The sequence below is a fragment of the Corella eumyota genome, chromosome 2 (genome assembly GCF_963082875.1).
Source record: "Corella eumyota chromosome 2, kaCorEumy4.1, whole genome shotgun sequence".
NCBI lineage: Eukaryota > Metazoa > Chordata > Ascidiacea > Phlebobranchia > Corellidae > Corella > Corella eumyota.
This window is the reverse complement of record NC_137491.1, coordinates 14,163,667-14,180,022: the sequence shown is the minus strand read 5'-3', so window position 1 is coordinate 14,180,022 and position 16,356 is coordinate 14,163,667. Positions and strand designations below refer to the sequence as shown.

The 16,356-nt window shown below is 28.7% G+C and overlaps 1 protein-coding gene and 1 long non-coding RNA gene across 2 annotated transcripts; one reads left to right on the top strand and one right to left on the bottom strand.

Moving 5' to 3' along the window:
* Nucleotides 1-2,695: 2,695 nt before the first annotated feature.
* On the bottom strand, nt 2,696-6,421 carry LOC145742983 (uncharacterized). Its single transcript, XM_082560831.1, has 11 exons — nt 6,311-6,421; nt 5,991-6,088; nt 5,870-5,906; nt 5,618-5,684; nt 5,280-5,369; nt 4,887-4,946; nt 4,661-4,755; nt 4,034-4,228; nt 3,507-3,625; nt 3,153-3,276; nt 2,696-3,048 (listed from the first exon to the last, which is right to left on the bottom strand). The coding sequence occupies exons 1-11, from the start codon at nt 6,398-6,400 to the stop codon at nt 2,980-2,982; spliced, it is 1,044 nt and encodes a 347-aa protein (XP_082416957.1). The 5' UTR covers nt 6,401-6,421; the 3' UTR covers nt 2,696-2,979.
* Nucleotides 6,422-10,676: 4,255 nt separating this feature from the next.
* Nucleotides 10,677-13,685, top strand: LOC145742899 (uncharacterized). The gene is made up of 5 exons (XR_014280964.1): nt 10,677-10,993; nt 11,071-11,352; nt 11,576-11,628; nt 12,234-12,374; nt 12,869-13,685. It is a non-coding gene; the product is annotated as an uncharacterized LOC145742899 (long non-coding RNA).
* The last annotated feature ends 2,671 nt before the right edge of the window (nt 13,686-16,356 follow it).

The following is a 16,356-nucleotide window of genomic DNA, read 5'->3' as shown; positions in this document are numbered from 1 at the left end:
AGCTACTGCCTAAAATTTGCGACACGATATTAAAGGTTAAACATTAAAAAACGCCTAGACACAGAAATCCTAAAACAGACTCTAAAGCCTATATAAATATATATATATATCATATTAGCATTTAAGAAATCAATAGGGTTTACAATACAACACAGGTTTTTTGACATTTCTTAATTGCTAGGATAGCTACAAGTATTATAAAGCGCAACATTAAAATTACTGTAAATTGATTCTAGATTATCCCAGCCAAAAATTAGAAAAAAAGACACATGTTTGCGGACTTTAAGATAAAATTGTTTGTTTTAGTTTCACGATATTATTTTACGATAACGATAACTTATTGTACAACTAGAACACTATCAGACGCCCTAATACATGCTTTTTTATGCACAAGTCTAACCTCAAATAGCACTACGAAAAATTAAAAAAAATATTTTTAAAATAATGAATAACTTGCAAGTTAACACCTATTTCAGAATACGTATTATACAACAGCACTAATACAATAAACAGGTTATAAATATAACATTATTTATTTAAAAACACACGCTTTCTACTAAATTTCTCTTTGATTTTAAAATGATTCCCCGCTGTCTTAAACTTTAAAGGTACACTATCAACTACAATAATGTCTGCTTAGATAGGCGTCGATACAATGTAGCCGCTGGCAATAGTAAACGTTCATAAACGTTTTACTATACGCATATATATGCTTGAAGAGAGGCCTTATGCCCTTTTTCATGCGACGTAATTTGACGTCACAACAGTTTATTTTCGTACCTACTCTCTCGTATTAAAGTACATAGCTTCTTAAGCCGGCGTTTTGACGCAGCATTTGCTATCGAAATTAAAAAATTAAATATGTGTTTCTTTTTTGGTATAATGAAAAATAATGAAATGCGTAACACAACGTAACCTTAAACTCCTACAGTTCAAAAATTGGAATTTAATTTTTGTATAATGAAAAATTTACAGACGTAAGCCACGTTTAAAAATAGCAGTCGCATAAAAATATGGAATAAGTCGAATTTAAAGCATGGACAAAAATGAAAAATGCTGCAAGAAAATAATATTAAAGTGTATTAACCCCTAACATTAAATAACATACATGTTAAACCAAACCAATAAATCCATTAAAACGAAACACAAGTTAAAAAGTAAACATATTAAAATTCAAGTATTTAAGTACACTGACTTACTACTGCAGATTAAAAAAAATATAAATCCTATCTTTAAGATAAACTTTCGATTTTTAAGGCCGTATCCAAAAATATTTGTAAAAGTTTAATATAGATTATGCTATCGCTATATAAAATGGAAAACGTCGCAACGCTACGCTGAATTGACGTAACAATATAAATCAGTCAAGCATAAAATTGGATGAGTGGTATCTAAATCTTTAAACTACTCCCGCTATAAAGGCGACTTAACACACGAACTAACTCTAACAAAATATTTTTTTATCTAAAACAAAACATACTTGCTGTTTCGGATCTAGTTTTTCCTGTAGTAAAAGATTTTGCATTTTAACATAAAACTTTAAGTAAAGCTAGGATTATAAAGACTTTATATTAACTCTTATATGCTTTAGTATTAAACATTGTCATTTTAAGTTTGCATAAATCTTCTTGCTATACTTATAAACAATCAACAGCATAAAATCATAGTGACGCGAAGTAAAGATGCTATACCCAGTGAAAAATAATAAAATTAAACTAACGGATCGTGCTGTTGGTCAGCTACTATCATATTCTGATCAAAATTTGTCGGCTATTTCCTCAGAATGCATGCATACATAGAATTAACATGTAAACAAATATAAATCGTAAGTTGTGTTCTTAAAATGCTAGTTTTATCATACATTTACATCTGGCCGTGTTTTAAACAATAAAGCAAAACACGAAACATTTAATTAATCAAGCTGTTTAAGCTACTTCCTATTAGAAAGTATCCTCTATTATTTTTTAACTAAGCTGGCATATAGAAAACTATTATTTTACACTATGGGAAAATACCGTACGCTGTGCCGCCAAATTATATCATTAAATTGTTTGTATTAGTTTTCTAATTTCTAATTATGATAAACATTTACTTACATGACTATCTTAACCTAAGCAAAAGAGTTGCCAAGTCGTATGGGCTAAAGCTAAACAAATAACACGGTTACGCTAAAAGGCTAAAAGGAAATGACTGTAAAATGCAAGCGCTGGGTCCAGGCTTAGCCAACGTTCTATACAAACAGGTGTTAAAAATAAGGTCTTAAAATTTGATGTATTTTGTGACCTGTTTGCCAGGATTAGCGTACTTGTAACTTAACTCATCGACCTTTGCGTTGAAAAGCTTACAGACAATAACTTGAAGAGTACATACGTACGCTTAATTAAATTAATTCGGAAACATATACTTGTTAGTTTGGTAAATCATGTCCTAAACGAATTAATACGAAAGCCATAATAACTAAATTGAATTACACAACGCATGATGTCAACAAATGTTACGCTGCGTGACGTTTTTTATTGTTACGTAAAAATATTTAAAGGAAACGTCCGTCTTAATTAGTTCATTACAGAACGTCCGCATGTTATATATACATTGCGGCTTTTTGTTGTAAATTTATAATTATTTAATTAATTAAACGCTTATTCTTTGAAGGTTTATAAATATAGATTTAAAACTTTTTAATAAATAAACAACATTGTGGAAAAGATTTATTTTTACAAATCGCAGTCTTAAATAAAATGTGAAAAAATGAAAAACGATGAAATCCCGATTTGCTGTGTTGTGTAACAAATTTAAATTGCACCTCATCGAAAAGAGTATTAACCTAAAAGTCAATTTCCATTGACTTAAAACTTTAACATAACTTTTACAAAGTTAAACAAAAAATAAATACATTGCATTTTTTGCAACAGCGCATAAAAAGCTTATTTTTTAACATGCGCGTTAAAAAAAAATAGAAAAAGGCAAACTATGACATTATCACGAAGAGTCTATGTCATGTACTTCAACATGACCTCCTTTTATTGCCTGCTTGTAGTCATATTCAACCTAAAAAAAAATTTAAAAAATAATTAAGATAAATCTCTTAATTTTATCATTTTACTAAATACAGGTATAAATTTTTAAATAATCTTGCAAAGAAAATGTTTTACCTTATCTATTTCTTCATTTTCTGGAGTACTTGAACCATAGTTAGGCATGACGTCATCGATAGAAAATTGAAATCGGTCGTTGTTAGATTCTCCGTCAATTGCAAACGCGTCTTCCAAATAAACACTAAAAATAATTGATTTTTTAGACAATTTTAGATGTATTAGCTTCGGGCCCAATGCCAACACCTAGAGGATAGGTATTTGATATTTTAATCGTGTAAGAGTGTGTGGGTTGGGACGTATCTGAGCTATCCATGAACACTGGGCCTAAGGGCCAATAGTGTGGCATTAGTGCGGCTCGAACCGAAAACCTTTTAGCTATCAATTATAGCTGCCATTAAAAACAAAACATACTCTAGGTCGCGCCCGTGCGGTGGAAAAATTTCGGTCGTCAGAAGCCCCTGTTCCAACCCCTGCTTGTGTTCTTTTGTTCTTAGTTTAACGTATTTATACAGTGTTGGAAGAAAATAAATCTAAAAGATAATTTAAGTAACAAAGTTATTAAATTGTTTAAAAAATGAGTAATGAATTGTTCAATATATCAATTAAAATTTTATAAATTGATTGTTAAATTTTAATTTTTACATGGCTTTAACTCTAAAATTTTAATATTATTTGAAATAATATTTAAATAAATTATCGGCATATCACCGAAAATACCTTACTGAATATATATTTTAGCGACAACGCTAGTTTATCTACAATGGGACATTTTTTTACCAACACTTGCATACCCAAACATATACAAAATTCCTTTAACTTAAACAACGATCCAAACGTCGATAAAGCGTCATTTCAAAATTTGGGGTTTTAAAAAATGCTTGTTTTATCAAAAGGTTTTCGATAAAATGGTCGGTTACCCATTTCAATTAATTACTTACATTTATAACAGCATAGAATGCGTAAGTTAACCAAACGATCCAGTGTATTGGATCCAAACCTCCAGAATGAATATAAGTCTTGAAGTGAATTAATTCCCGGTTTACGAAAACCAAAAACCAAAGTTGTAGAATAAGTTGAATGACAATACAAAACATAAATGAATATCCGACCCTGCGAACCCAGATAACAGCTTTCTATAAATTAAAATATTTAGAACTTTAATGCATATAAAATTGTGAACAATTCTTGTTTTCTAATTTTGGATCACTAGTAACATTCTTCAAAAATTAGAGACTTTAGGAGTTACAATAACGATATGCATTAATTATCTCAAATTTAAAATAGTAATAACTTTTATCAGTAGACATATAGAAAAATAAAGTTTAGGTATTTGCATTTAGAGTATAAATAGAGTGGCAGTATATAAACATACAGTTAAGAGAACTGTTAAAAGTTATGAGAAATTTGACAAAACAAAAAAAAAATGAAGGTGAATATAAACACATCTATTATGTACTTTAAAATTGTTGTAAGTATCTGTTTATTTTTTAAATAAATAAACAAATAATGTTTTAAATTCAACAAATTGAGTAAATCGTTTCTTGAGTAATTTAAATAGAACTTACCGATTCCACAGTTGTAAGCCACAGTATGCTAAAAACCAACATAATACCAGGAATGGCGGTACTTCTATATAATACTGGAACTGGATAATCCAAAACTAAAAAAATATTTGTTAATTTTATAATATAGATTATGGCATTTTAAAACCTAACGAAAAATATTATCTTTTTATTGTTATTTGTAAACATTGCAAATTAAACGTTTAAATTAACTTTAAGATTTCCTTACTGTATTCCAATTCGCATATGCAATAGTTAACAATGTGGCATTCCGTCTTGTTTGGTCTAACTGTAACAGAAAGTAAACCTTTCTAATAAATTGAATTATTATTAATTTGCATAGCTTTTCAAACCATAATAAAGGGTTAAAATAAACATAAACTTGTTAAAATAAAACAAAACCTATTATTAAACGTTACAACCTATCGTTGGATAAATTGGAGTTAGTGTAAAGGGTATATATAATCAGAGTATATATCGGGCTGAAGTATATAAATATATTTTAAAGAACTGTAAAGGTAATAAAAAAATTGTCGAGAACTGTAAAGTTAAAGAGTTTGTTTAAGGATCGACCATATGAAATACAAGAGATCCAAATAAAATACTTAAATATTTTGCTTACTTGTTAAAAGCTGACACATGCAAGCGTCTACTGTAAAGTTGTGAGTTCCTGGGTCGCAGTGTTGTGTTTCAACTAAGGAAACGCTTGTTACTGAACATTAGTTAAACCAAGGTTAACAATTCGTAATATTATATTTTTAAAATTATAAAACAATTTTAATATAACGCTTAAATTTAGTTATAGTTATAAGCGTATAACCAACCACATGTAATTTAGATTAAAAGTGTTAAAAATGTAAGTATTATAAAGCATAAACAACGACTGTTTGCTTGAATAAGTAAGTAAAACAACTTTTATTATTAAATATACGCAAAGTTTATACACTACACTTTACAAACCTGATCCTTGACCTGGCAATACGCTCTCGGACGAGGGACTTTCCCCGTATCCCGATGTATATTCATTCTGCAGTAAAATGTATTCTTTAATATTACAATATTACAAGAAAAATGTACTATGGCTGTAAAATTGAGTGTCGTACTGTACTAATAGCATTTACGTCAAAAAAACGTCATGTTGTACTGGATATTATACAAACACGACTGCACAAAGTTATTAAAATATGGTGTTGTATTAAAAGAAATTTCTACCTCAGCCGTTGGTAGCCAGCCAAGATCCTCCAAATAACTAATAAAACATAAAAATAATTATTTTAATCAAAAATAAACAAGGGTGTTTTAAAGAATATGAAAAAAAAGAACATAAACTTACCCAGTCGCTTTATTATATTCTATCATTCTGCGATTAACGTCTTCTGTAACTCTGGCTAATGCAAACACCATCATACCAATGTATATCGAGTTAACAATCTTTAAAATTAACATAAAGAGCTTAGTGAAAATACTATAACTTTAAAGTTATAACATATTTAACAATAAAAATGTTAAATGACCTTAAAAATAATAAAAATTTTATTAGCAAACAATAGCTCGGCACCATTTTTCGCACCATTTCAAAATACCGCTTTTTATTTAGTTTTATTAAAATATTTATTCCAATTCTGTTAAAACAATTAACTTGTAAACACTCACAAAGTTAAACCAGCCGACAACGGAAGCCCCGCTTCGTATCGTACAAATACAACAAAAAGTTTGGCCTGAAATGCACCATAACTTCGACATCTTAATCTATTTGTGTATCCTAAAATAAAACAAAAACGCTTGTTAAAACTTACAGATTATATGGACAAAATATTACAGTGATATTTTGATAAACATCTGTTTCTATACACTATAACAAAATCAGCCACTAATTATGCTTCACTTTTTCACAAAAAGTATTTAAAAAGGAGTACTTTTTTAAACTCTTCTTTACAATACTTAAGAATCTATAAAATCTAGTTTATAAAATTATAGGTTTTCGTTACTACTGTTGTATAGGCCTTGTACTTAATAACATACACTTCGCTGACTATTATCTGTGAAATGAAACTAGGTATTAACTATTGTTTTTTCAACTAGAATTAATTTACTTAATACTCTTCCTTCACGTTTTGGTTTTGAGGCAGCAATATAGTTTAATAATTTAGCCTATAAAACTAAATTAAACTTTTCACGAGGTTGTTTACTTGATGTTACGAAAAGCTTAATGCTTAATACTCTAGTTCTTTATGCTTGAACAAACTCAACTCAAGAAATTAACTTACAAAAAAGGCATGCGACGCATTTCGTGACGTAGCAAAAGTTTTATAAAAAAAGCTTTAAATAACTTTAACATATTAAATAAGGCTTTTCCGGAAATGATTTAAGTTGCATATTAATTTAGGGAAATATTTAACACAAAATTTAGTTTTTTGAATATTAAAGCAATAAAATCCTTAATGATATTTTTCGCATTGGGTTATATGTTGTTTTGCTATGTTGGTTTGTCGTCCTATTACAACTAGTTTGAAATAAATTCATATTGGTGAAATTTTGAATGTTGCTGTAATAAGAAGCTTTAAATAAATTAAGACCATTGCGCATGCGATAGTCACGGTTGAATAAATCGAGTGATACGTGTCTGTTACGTCACAATATCGAGTAATCACTCATTTTAAAATCTTTCTTATTTTTGCTGTCAAAAATTAAAACTAATTAGCTCCCCATTTTCGAGTTAGCTCCCCATTTTCGAAAAAAAAAACTTTTTTTACTGTAAACAAATTTGGCCCTAATATATCTAATTTAAATTCTCAAAATGAAATTTTCGAATATTGAAATATTTACTGTATTTGGTTAACTAAACTATATTAAAGTACTCTAACATTTAATTTTTATTTAAAAAAATTAACAGATTTCAAATCAAACTTGTTTTAAACACAATTTTTTATAAAATTATAAGCTATATTTTATAACGACACTGCCAGTACCTTACACCTTCGTTTATTTAAATTTCTTGTTCGATTAAGTTTCACAAGAAGCAGAGTAACGCGTTATAATTTTGCCCCAGGCTTTTACGATTGTCTCTTATAGTTGATTATAAACGTTCTAAGAAAAGTTTCACCAAATTAAACAACAATAAAGATTTAACCACAGGGTAATTAATTTTCTTTATTTTTTTAAATAATTATACAGTAAAGAAAAAAGTTTTTTTATCAAAACAAAAATGTTTTGAAAATCAAAATAAAAATATTAACATATTTATTTTTATTTGTTTACGATGATATACCAATGTTTAATGAATTTCTTGTAAATTAAAGTGTCGTTTGTAAACTGTTTGTAGCAGGTCGTACGAAATTGCACAAAAAGCTAAAAAGCAAAAATTTTTAGCATCAATCAATTCTGGTAAAAGATAATTTTTGTTACCTTTTTTAATTTTTTTTCTAATTTATACTAAAACATCTATAACCATGTTGAAAGCCAAACTTCTAAAAGCAGGTGGAATAAAAAAATCTAGGTAAAGTGCAACTACTTAGATTAACTTTCTTTTAACACATTTTAACCTTGTTTGTAGACAAACGAAAGCAGTGTAAAAAAAACAAAAAATAAAAAATTTTCAATTTTTACAAAGCACTAACGTCACAAAAACTGGCCCAATGAAACCACAAGATCTCTCAGATTTATGTCTTCGTACCATCTAACTCTTGATACTTGTATTAATAATAAAAAAGTCTGTTTTCTAATTTGTAGATTCTTTATTTTTAATTTAAGGTCTTGCTCCAAGTCTTTAACCTAATGGTTTAATAAAACAGCTTAGAATAGAATGTACAAATATGAATCACTTGGTTTTACGGTTATCAAAAAACATTAGCACGATAAAGTAAAACAGAGAATTAGTAAAGACCGTAAAGTTTAAAACATAATTAGCAACCTAAAATTAGAAATGTTTTTTGTTTAACTTAAATTTTTTTTTTTACTTTTTTAAATTAAATACAACAAAATTTTACTGATTGGTAGAACTGTATAAATAGGGTAAACTGACGACAGAAAAGGACAGAAAATGTTAAACTAGGGTAAATACAAATAAACCTAAAAAAAAGATATTTTATAAATGTCAATATTAAATATTAATTAGTTAATTAAATTTAAATATTAAAACAAACATACCATGTAACTGTGGCAGTTGCCAAAATAGACATTCATTGTTTACTTTATTTTTTCATAAAACTCTTTATTAGTTGCCCTATACTTGTCATACTGTCGAACCCAAATTTTAAATGCCAAAAACTTACACCGGTTTTCCGCATCGTGTATTCTAGTAATATTTATTTTCCATATTTTATCCACATCATGTTATTTAGTACTTTCTATTCTTAGCTGTCCACTTTTTTCTCAAGCCAGGCTAAACCAAATATATATAACATTAATATATATAAACACAAGAAGTTTAACTAACTCAATCGGATTGTTAAGTCATTATTTCAATTCATGGAAGCCAAAATGGGTCTTAAAATGCATTACAGGTTGAAAAAAACACAAATATTTTAATTTATAAAAATTCCTTACATCAGTACATATCTTTTTCCGAAAATTTGTTTAAAAATAAAATTTGCACAATGTTGCGCCGACTTTCTTACTCCATTGTCTTCGCTACGTCCCAATGGATCTGCATCACCTGACTGTTGTCTAGGCAAAAAATGTAAATACCAGTAGTCGTAAGATTTAGTTTGGCGTTGAAATATTTACAAATTACATGTTTTTTACACTTAACATAAAATATAACGATTTAAATACTTAATTTAAAAACTATTTGTATGTGTTTCTCAATTATTATTAGGAAGTTGATACGGTTACGCTACGCTAGTTTAGGCGGTTTAGGCTAGTGGCGGCTTGTTAATTGGGCTAAAACCACTAACTTTTTAAAAAAAAATTTTTATCAAATTAAATTTTGGATAAATTTATTCAATTTAATTAACAAAAAAATTTAAAAAGCACCGCCTATTTTGGCCACGAAACAAAATTTTTTGGCCCACGAAACAAAATTTTTAAAAAACGTAGCGTAAACGTGTTAAATCAAAATTAGTCCCACGGGCTGCCAAACAAAAAAATCTTAAACCCGTTTTCGCTGTCAGAATTCCGAAATTTAAAAAAAAATTGAGAACTTGAATTAAAAAGTGGGACTAAGACCACCATTGAGTTGCTCAGTATTTTGTAAAATTTTAACTTTGTGCATTTTTATTAGTTTGACGTTTAATTTGATTAATAAATAAAAAATGGAATAATAAACAGGTATGTATCGGATATCGGAAAACGCACATTTTTTTATATTTTGAAGTTTTTAATGATGTCCATACAGATATATTGTATAACATTCTGCAGTCAAGATAATCGACTGGGATCACTGTTGGCTTTGCCACTGATTTATTTCAAAAGGCCATAAATATTATTAAGTAAAACTTGTGGAACTTAGTATTGAATTTTGTCCACAGTTGCCAAAACGCCAAGAAATTGCTACTTCTTCCAGATTGTTGTGAGTAAATACAAAAAAAGCCTGTGATATAATAATTGTTAAAACTATTAATTTGAGTCATTTTTATTAGTTAATTCATGTTTGTTTAAAAGGTTTAAAAACATATTTTCAGTTAATTTGGTTAAACAGTTATTACTGGCTTACATCATGATAGATAGTTCGAAGCTGGCTAACGAACTTAAAGTGTTGTACATTAACAACAGCTTTAAAAACACTATTTCAGTTGTGTGTTTATCTTCATTTCTAAAGATTCACTTACTTTCTTTAGAGTTGATAAGGTCATAGGAATAGTTTTAACCGCACCAATTGCAACTGCAGAATCTAAGAGATGTTTTAGTACTTTTGCTTTAGCAGTTTTATCCATTCACAAACATGTTATTTCAGCCACACCCGATATTAATAAAAATGTCACAAATTTGTTTTCCAATTTGAAAATTAGAAGGACTTTTTTAAATTATAAATGAGAGTTTTTGATGATAAGTTTTATAATGTTGATATTTTCTTAAATAAGGTTTAATTCAACTCCACTGTTGATGTTATGAGTTGAGTTTTCCCGGAAAAATCATTATGCCTGCCCGTCACTGTTGATGTGTTGGGTTTTTTCAGTTAAGGTTGACTGTGTCCACTTTTGTTAATTAGAAATCATCGTTCGAATAAAATACCAATGTGCATATTAGATAATTAAAAATCTTATGTGCATAATATAGGCAAAGCAATCATAACAATTATTAAGATTAACTGGAATTTATTTTTAGGGTAAAAAAGATTATTAAAATTTTTTTTAAATGAGTTTTGTTTTTTATCAATACGGTGGGGGAGGAGTCAAGGTAAGAAATAGCTTGTCAAAATGCTTTATTTATAAATAGTACTACATTTAATTAAATAACACATTTAATTTTTTCAGTTTAAATTACAAAAATTAAAGTGGTCAAGGTGGTGGAAGAGGCCATGGTGAAAGAAAGGGTTGTGGTGGAAAAGAAATGGGTATGACAAGGGAGAAGAAGAAATTGGGGTTAATAACTTGGAGAAATAGGAGGATATGTCGGGTGGATGGAAAGGAAAGAGAAAATCCAAAAATTAGGGTAATTGCAAACATTACATACAAAAATTAATGTAACAATTGAACAAAATCTTTTTAAGAGCGAAAACAATAAAAGAAAATTAGAAAAGAAAGTAAGAAGAAAAGGTAATTTAAACCTGAATTAACAAGTTTTGAATTAGGAAGTTTACTGTTCGTTGGCTTAAAAGTTTAGTATTATTTCATAAAAATTTAATGTTTAGTTTTTTTACATTATTAAATTAAACATTTGTTTTTATATTATGCGATCTAAAAGCAGCTTTAATGAAAAGACTTAAAATTTTTTACTAGTCTATTAAGAAATTAAATAACAATTTATTTTGAAAAAAAGGGTGAAGTTAAGGAGGCAGAGAAAAGAAAGAAATAAAGAAGGGAGCAGAGAAGGTAAAAAAATTCAATAAACCTTCTATAGTTTGTTACTTACTTGTTACTTTACTTATTATTTATAATATTGTTTTAAAAAAATGGCAAAATAGGTGATCATAAATTAGATTATTATTTTCCACACAATCTATTTGATTACATTAATGCCAAAAATAAATATTTAGCCAGTTTATGTTTTATTTAATTTGTTCTAACTGCTTTTTGTCTAAATAATTGTTATTAGTAAAATAGTAAATTGTCAACTTAAATCTAATTTACTCACCATTAATGAAAGAATTGTACTATACACCATATTGCTTTTTATTGAATTTAAACTTTTTTCAGAAAAAATACATCAAAAATAATAAAAAAGTTAAAAACATGCACTTTTAACTGCATAAACTCTTACTGTGCCAGCACTTAATCATCAGCAATTATATTCTATAATATTTTAAACCGCCAATGGCAACTTGAAACTTGGTCGGGAAACTAATGTTATTTTTTGTTTAGGTTGTGAAGTCAACCTTTCCACATCAAGGATAAATATATATAAAAAAGAAAAAAATTGAAGCATTTCAAGTGTATAAACTTCAACATTAACTAACACTGATACTAAATATTGTTAGATTACCATGTTGCTCAGCATCCAACTGCAACAACAACTTCAAAAACACCAATTTGTATCTTTCATAAATAAAAGAAAAAGGTGGCAGGCTAATTTACACCAAGATGATTGGAAACCCAACAAAAACAGCAAACTATGTAAAGTAAGTTGAAAATTAAACTTGTAATTCCTTTTGATTAATTGCAGGTAATTTACACATATTACTTGTAAAACAATTTTTTTATTCATCCGCAACTCTTTAAGGAAAACCAATTTAATAAAGTAAATAAAGGGTAAAAAAAAGTTTCGAAAGATCAAACAGTGCCTAGGCCAATGTTTCATAGCACTTAAGGTCAACAAACCTATTTACACATATAAAATAGTTGTTTTTACTTTAGAGCAAGTACAAATAAAACAAAATTACACTTACAGTGCAAAAGAAGATAAAAACAGAGTTTGTCACAATTAAAATGCAACTAGTAAGAAAAAAGCAACACAGTCAAAGAAATTATTCAGAATTATTAATGATAAAAAAATTATTGTCAATTACAGCAGAAAAAAGTGCGAAAATTGCAAACATTTAAAAATAAAAATTTATGCTGTGCAACACAAGTTCAATATAATATAATTTTAAATTTAAAATTAATTTTTTTTTAGATATAAGTTTTTAAGAAAATAAATGTATTTTCTACAATCCTACACCACCTTGTGCAATCGCATATTACCACTTACAATGACACCAGAAATACAGAATAAAGTTATTCAACTATTGCAATGTGTTATGCAGACAGCAAAGTCATAGGAGAAAAATTCCGTCTGTAGCTGGATGAAGTGCAGATTGCACAAGGTGTTAAATTTAATGTAGGCCTGCGATAATACGTAGGACTTGTATCAAACTCATTTATTAAAAAAAACATCCAATTAAGACTAATGCCTTGCTTGCAATTTGGTATATGTCTTATGGTGAAAGAAAAACTTTGTGGGCAGCTTTGAAGAAAATTATTTTGTTTGGCAATGTTTTGTTTTTATTTTGGTGCAATTATCGGTGACATGGAAAACTCCAATCTGGCAATGTGTAGGGCTGCAGAAATCTCTATAGTAAATAAAAAAAACTATTATTGTGTATGTTTGATAGCACTTACTAGTTGGTGGCAAAGTTGGTTAAACACCAGAAAGACCAACAGTTATAGTTGGCTGCAAAGTTGTTGTGGACCCATATCTTTCTATAAAAATATAAAAAAATGCAAGTTAATTTAGCTATGAAGGTAAATTCATTGTGTTTACGGTTTTTTGTATTACCCTTTTTTGTATTTACTGAAAACAACAATATTCTTGCCAAACATAGATTTTAAGCAGCAAGTGCTTTACAAGTAATGTGCTCCAAAAAGGTTTTATTTTTTTTTTAAATCGTTGTTTAAGAACTAAAGAAAAGGTGCAAGAATTAACAGAAATTAGTAAACAAACATCAATTTTACTGTTTTTAAAAACAATCATTTTACAAAAATTTTTGTTTTTTAGTTTAATTAATGAATAAAAAAAGAGTACAAAATTTTTTAAAACTTGCAAATTCTGTAGCTTAACTATTTAGCTAGCCTAGCGCTATCTAATAAAATTTTACATTATCTAAACCAGGAACACCACATTTAATATGTATTGCAGTGTTATATGTTCAGCCTGACAGTACAAAACCACTGTAGCTAGGCGTTGTGGTTTTTTTAAGTTGTCTGTTGACATTAGATTGACATCTGACTGTCGCATACCTAAACAGCACTTTCTAAATAACCTGAAAGTGCTACAGCCTGAAATTGTTATTTATTTAAATATGTTAAATACATAAAGTAAATGAGTTGAAAACTAATAAAATTGGGTCGACTGAAAATGAGGGAATGGAAATTGAAGGAACGGAAAATGAAGGAACGGAAAATGAAGGAACCGGAAAATGAAGGAACGGAAAATGAAGTAACCGGAAAATGAAGGAACGGAAAATGAAGGAACCGGAAAATGAAGGAACGGAAAATGAAGGAAACGGAAAATGAAGGAACCGGAAAATGAAGGAAAGCAAAAAAGGAGAGGGCGGAATCTTAAATACTAAAACGCGGAAATACCATTGACTGTTTATTTAGGATTACTGTTATTTATTCAAGAACTGATGAGCGATAATGAGTTAATTTTTATTACCCCAGCATACCCTAACCCTCTTCTATAAAATTCTCGTTTATTTCTAAAATAATATTGAATTTAATACAAATAAACAGTCAACGGAATTTCCGCGTTTTATTTTTTTAAGATTCCGCCTCTCCTTTTTTCACTTTCCTTCAATTTCCGTTCCTTCATTTTCCGGTTCCTTCATTTTCCGTTCCTTCATTTTCCGGTTCCTTCATTTTCCGTTCCTTCATTTTCCGGTTCCTTCATTTTCCGTTCCTTCATTTTCCGGTTCCTTCATTTTCCGTTCCTTCATTTTCCGGTTCCTTCATTTTCCGTTCCTTCAATTTCCGTTCCTTCATTTTCCATTCCCTCAAATTCCGCGTCCCCATAAAATTTTGGGTTTGGTGACCATGCCATAACATACTTAAAATCTTTATGTAAACATTAATACTTTTGGCATGTTTTAAATCATTAAATTGATTTTGTCATTTTTTTCTGTCGCATTTGTAGGGAATTGGGTCAGGAGGGTGACAGAAAGGTCCAGCAATGTATTAAAATACTTAAATATATTCCTAGGTAAAACCTTATTCAAATAGAATTCTGGCTAACATACTTTATTGATAACAATATATACAAAAATGGGGGCGATAATATTACAATATTACATTACGTTAAATCATTTCTAAACTAACAGCATTATCTTATAAATTACACTAACTCCTTTCTCCACAATCACAATTATCAAAATAATACAACACACTCACAACTTCTCCTTCCACGTAAAGGGACACATTAATCAAATGGTACATAATTGACACAAACTAAATTATACTGCGATGCGAAAATAAATAATATACTGGGTTAAATAATACAAAACTACATTACATGGCTGTACGTTTCATTGTCAATTAAAAAGGATGGTAATTCTATATCAAATTAATTAATAATCACAAGATTCAGAAAAAAATATATTCAGCAAAAATCTGACGCATACATAGAAAAACTATGTCACTATTGATAATGTTTTTATTAGGTTTTTACTATATAGTAAAAACTAAACAACAACAGGAAATGTTATCGAGATATAACCTAAATGTCTATACAATGTTTGAATATTTTAATATAATGACGAAATAAATTTGGTAATTCTAATTACCTTATGAGTAATTAAATCTGTCCTCGAATAAAAGGTATTTCTTAGTTTTTATACCCTTTTAAGTAACCAATACATATGAATATTGTTTCTTTGTAATTCTCTTATTGTTAATAAATTTGCACGGCTTTTAACCGCATAGAATGGCAGCGAGTTTGCACAGTTATTTGGGTTCACAAAACGAAAGTTATTATTTTGCCTGAGAAGGGGTTCTTACGTATTCTTTTTTGTACTTCATAATAGGTTGGTTCGGGTTGATAGTGTTGGTAAAGTTTGTAAATATTTTTGCTTTTGATACTCTCAGTTTTGCGGCGGAAATTACATCACGGCTGTCAATGCAGGTGATTTTTGCCGTTCTTTGTGAACCAGCACCACAGCTGTTTTGAGGCTAGGAAAGCCTTTGCAGCGTAATTGATTGCGATGCTAAGTGCTTTTCCTACACATTGTTGTAATATTAATTGATATCGTATTTATTATTTACTTTTATTAATGCACGAAAAAACAAAATAAAAAAATCGCTTTTGTCATTAAAAACGTATAAATAATTCTATACTACGCGTTAAAAAATCGTTTGTTCTAAGACACATTTTTCTGCTAATTTTACTTCCGGTCACGTGATAAACTACTTGTGTTTATACACTTTGGGCTAAACAATGATAATACAAGGTTGTATGATCATTGGGCTAAACAATTAACTTCTGTGGACCAATGATCATATATGGTTTATGATTATTGTGTGGACGTGAAAATTAGCGCTACCTTAACTTTAGTGACTGCGAAAAAAAGTTAACCTGAGTTTAATCGGCGATCAGTACTAACTCGAGTTTAACTCGACTTTAGTGACTCC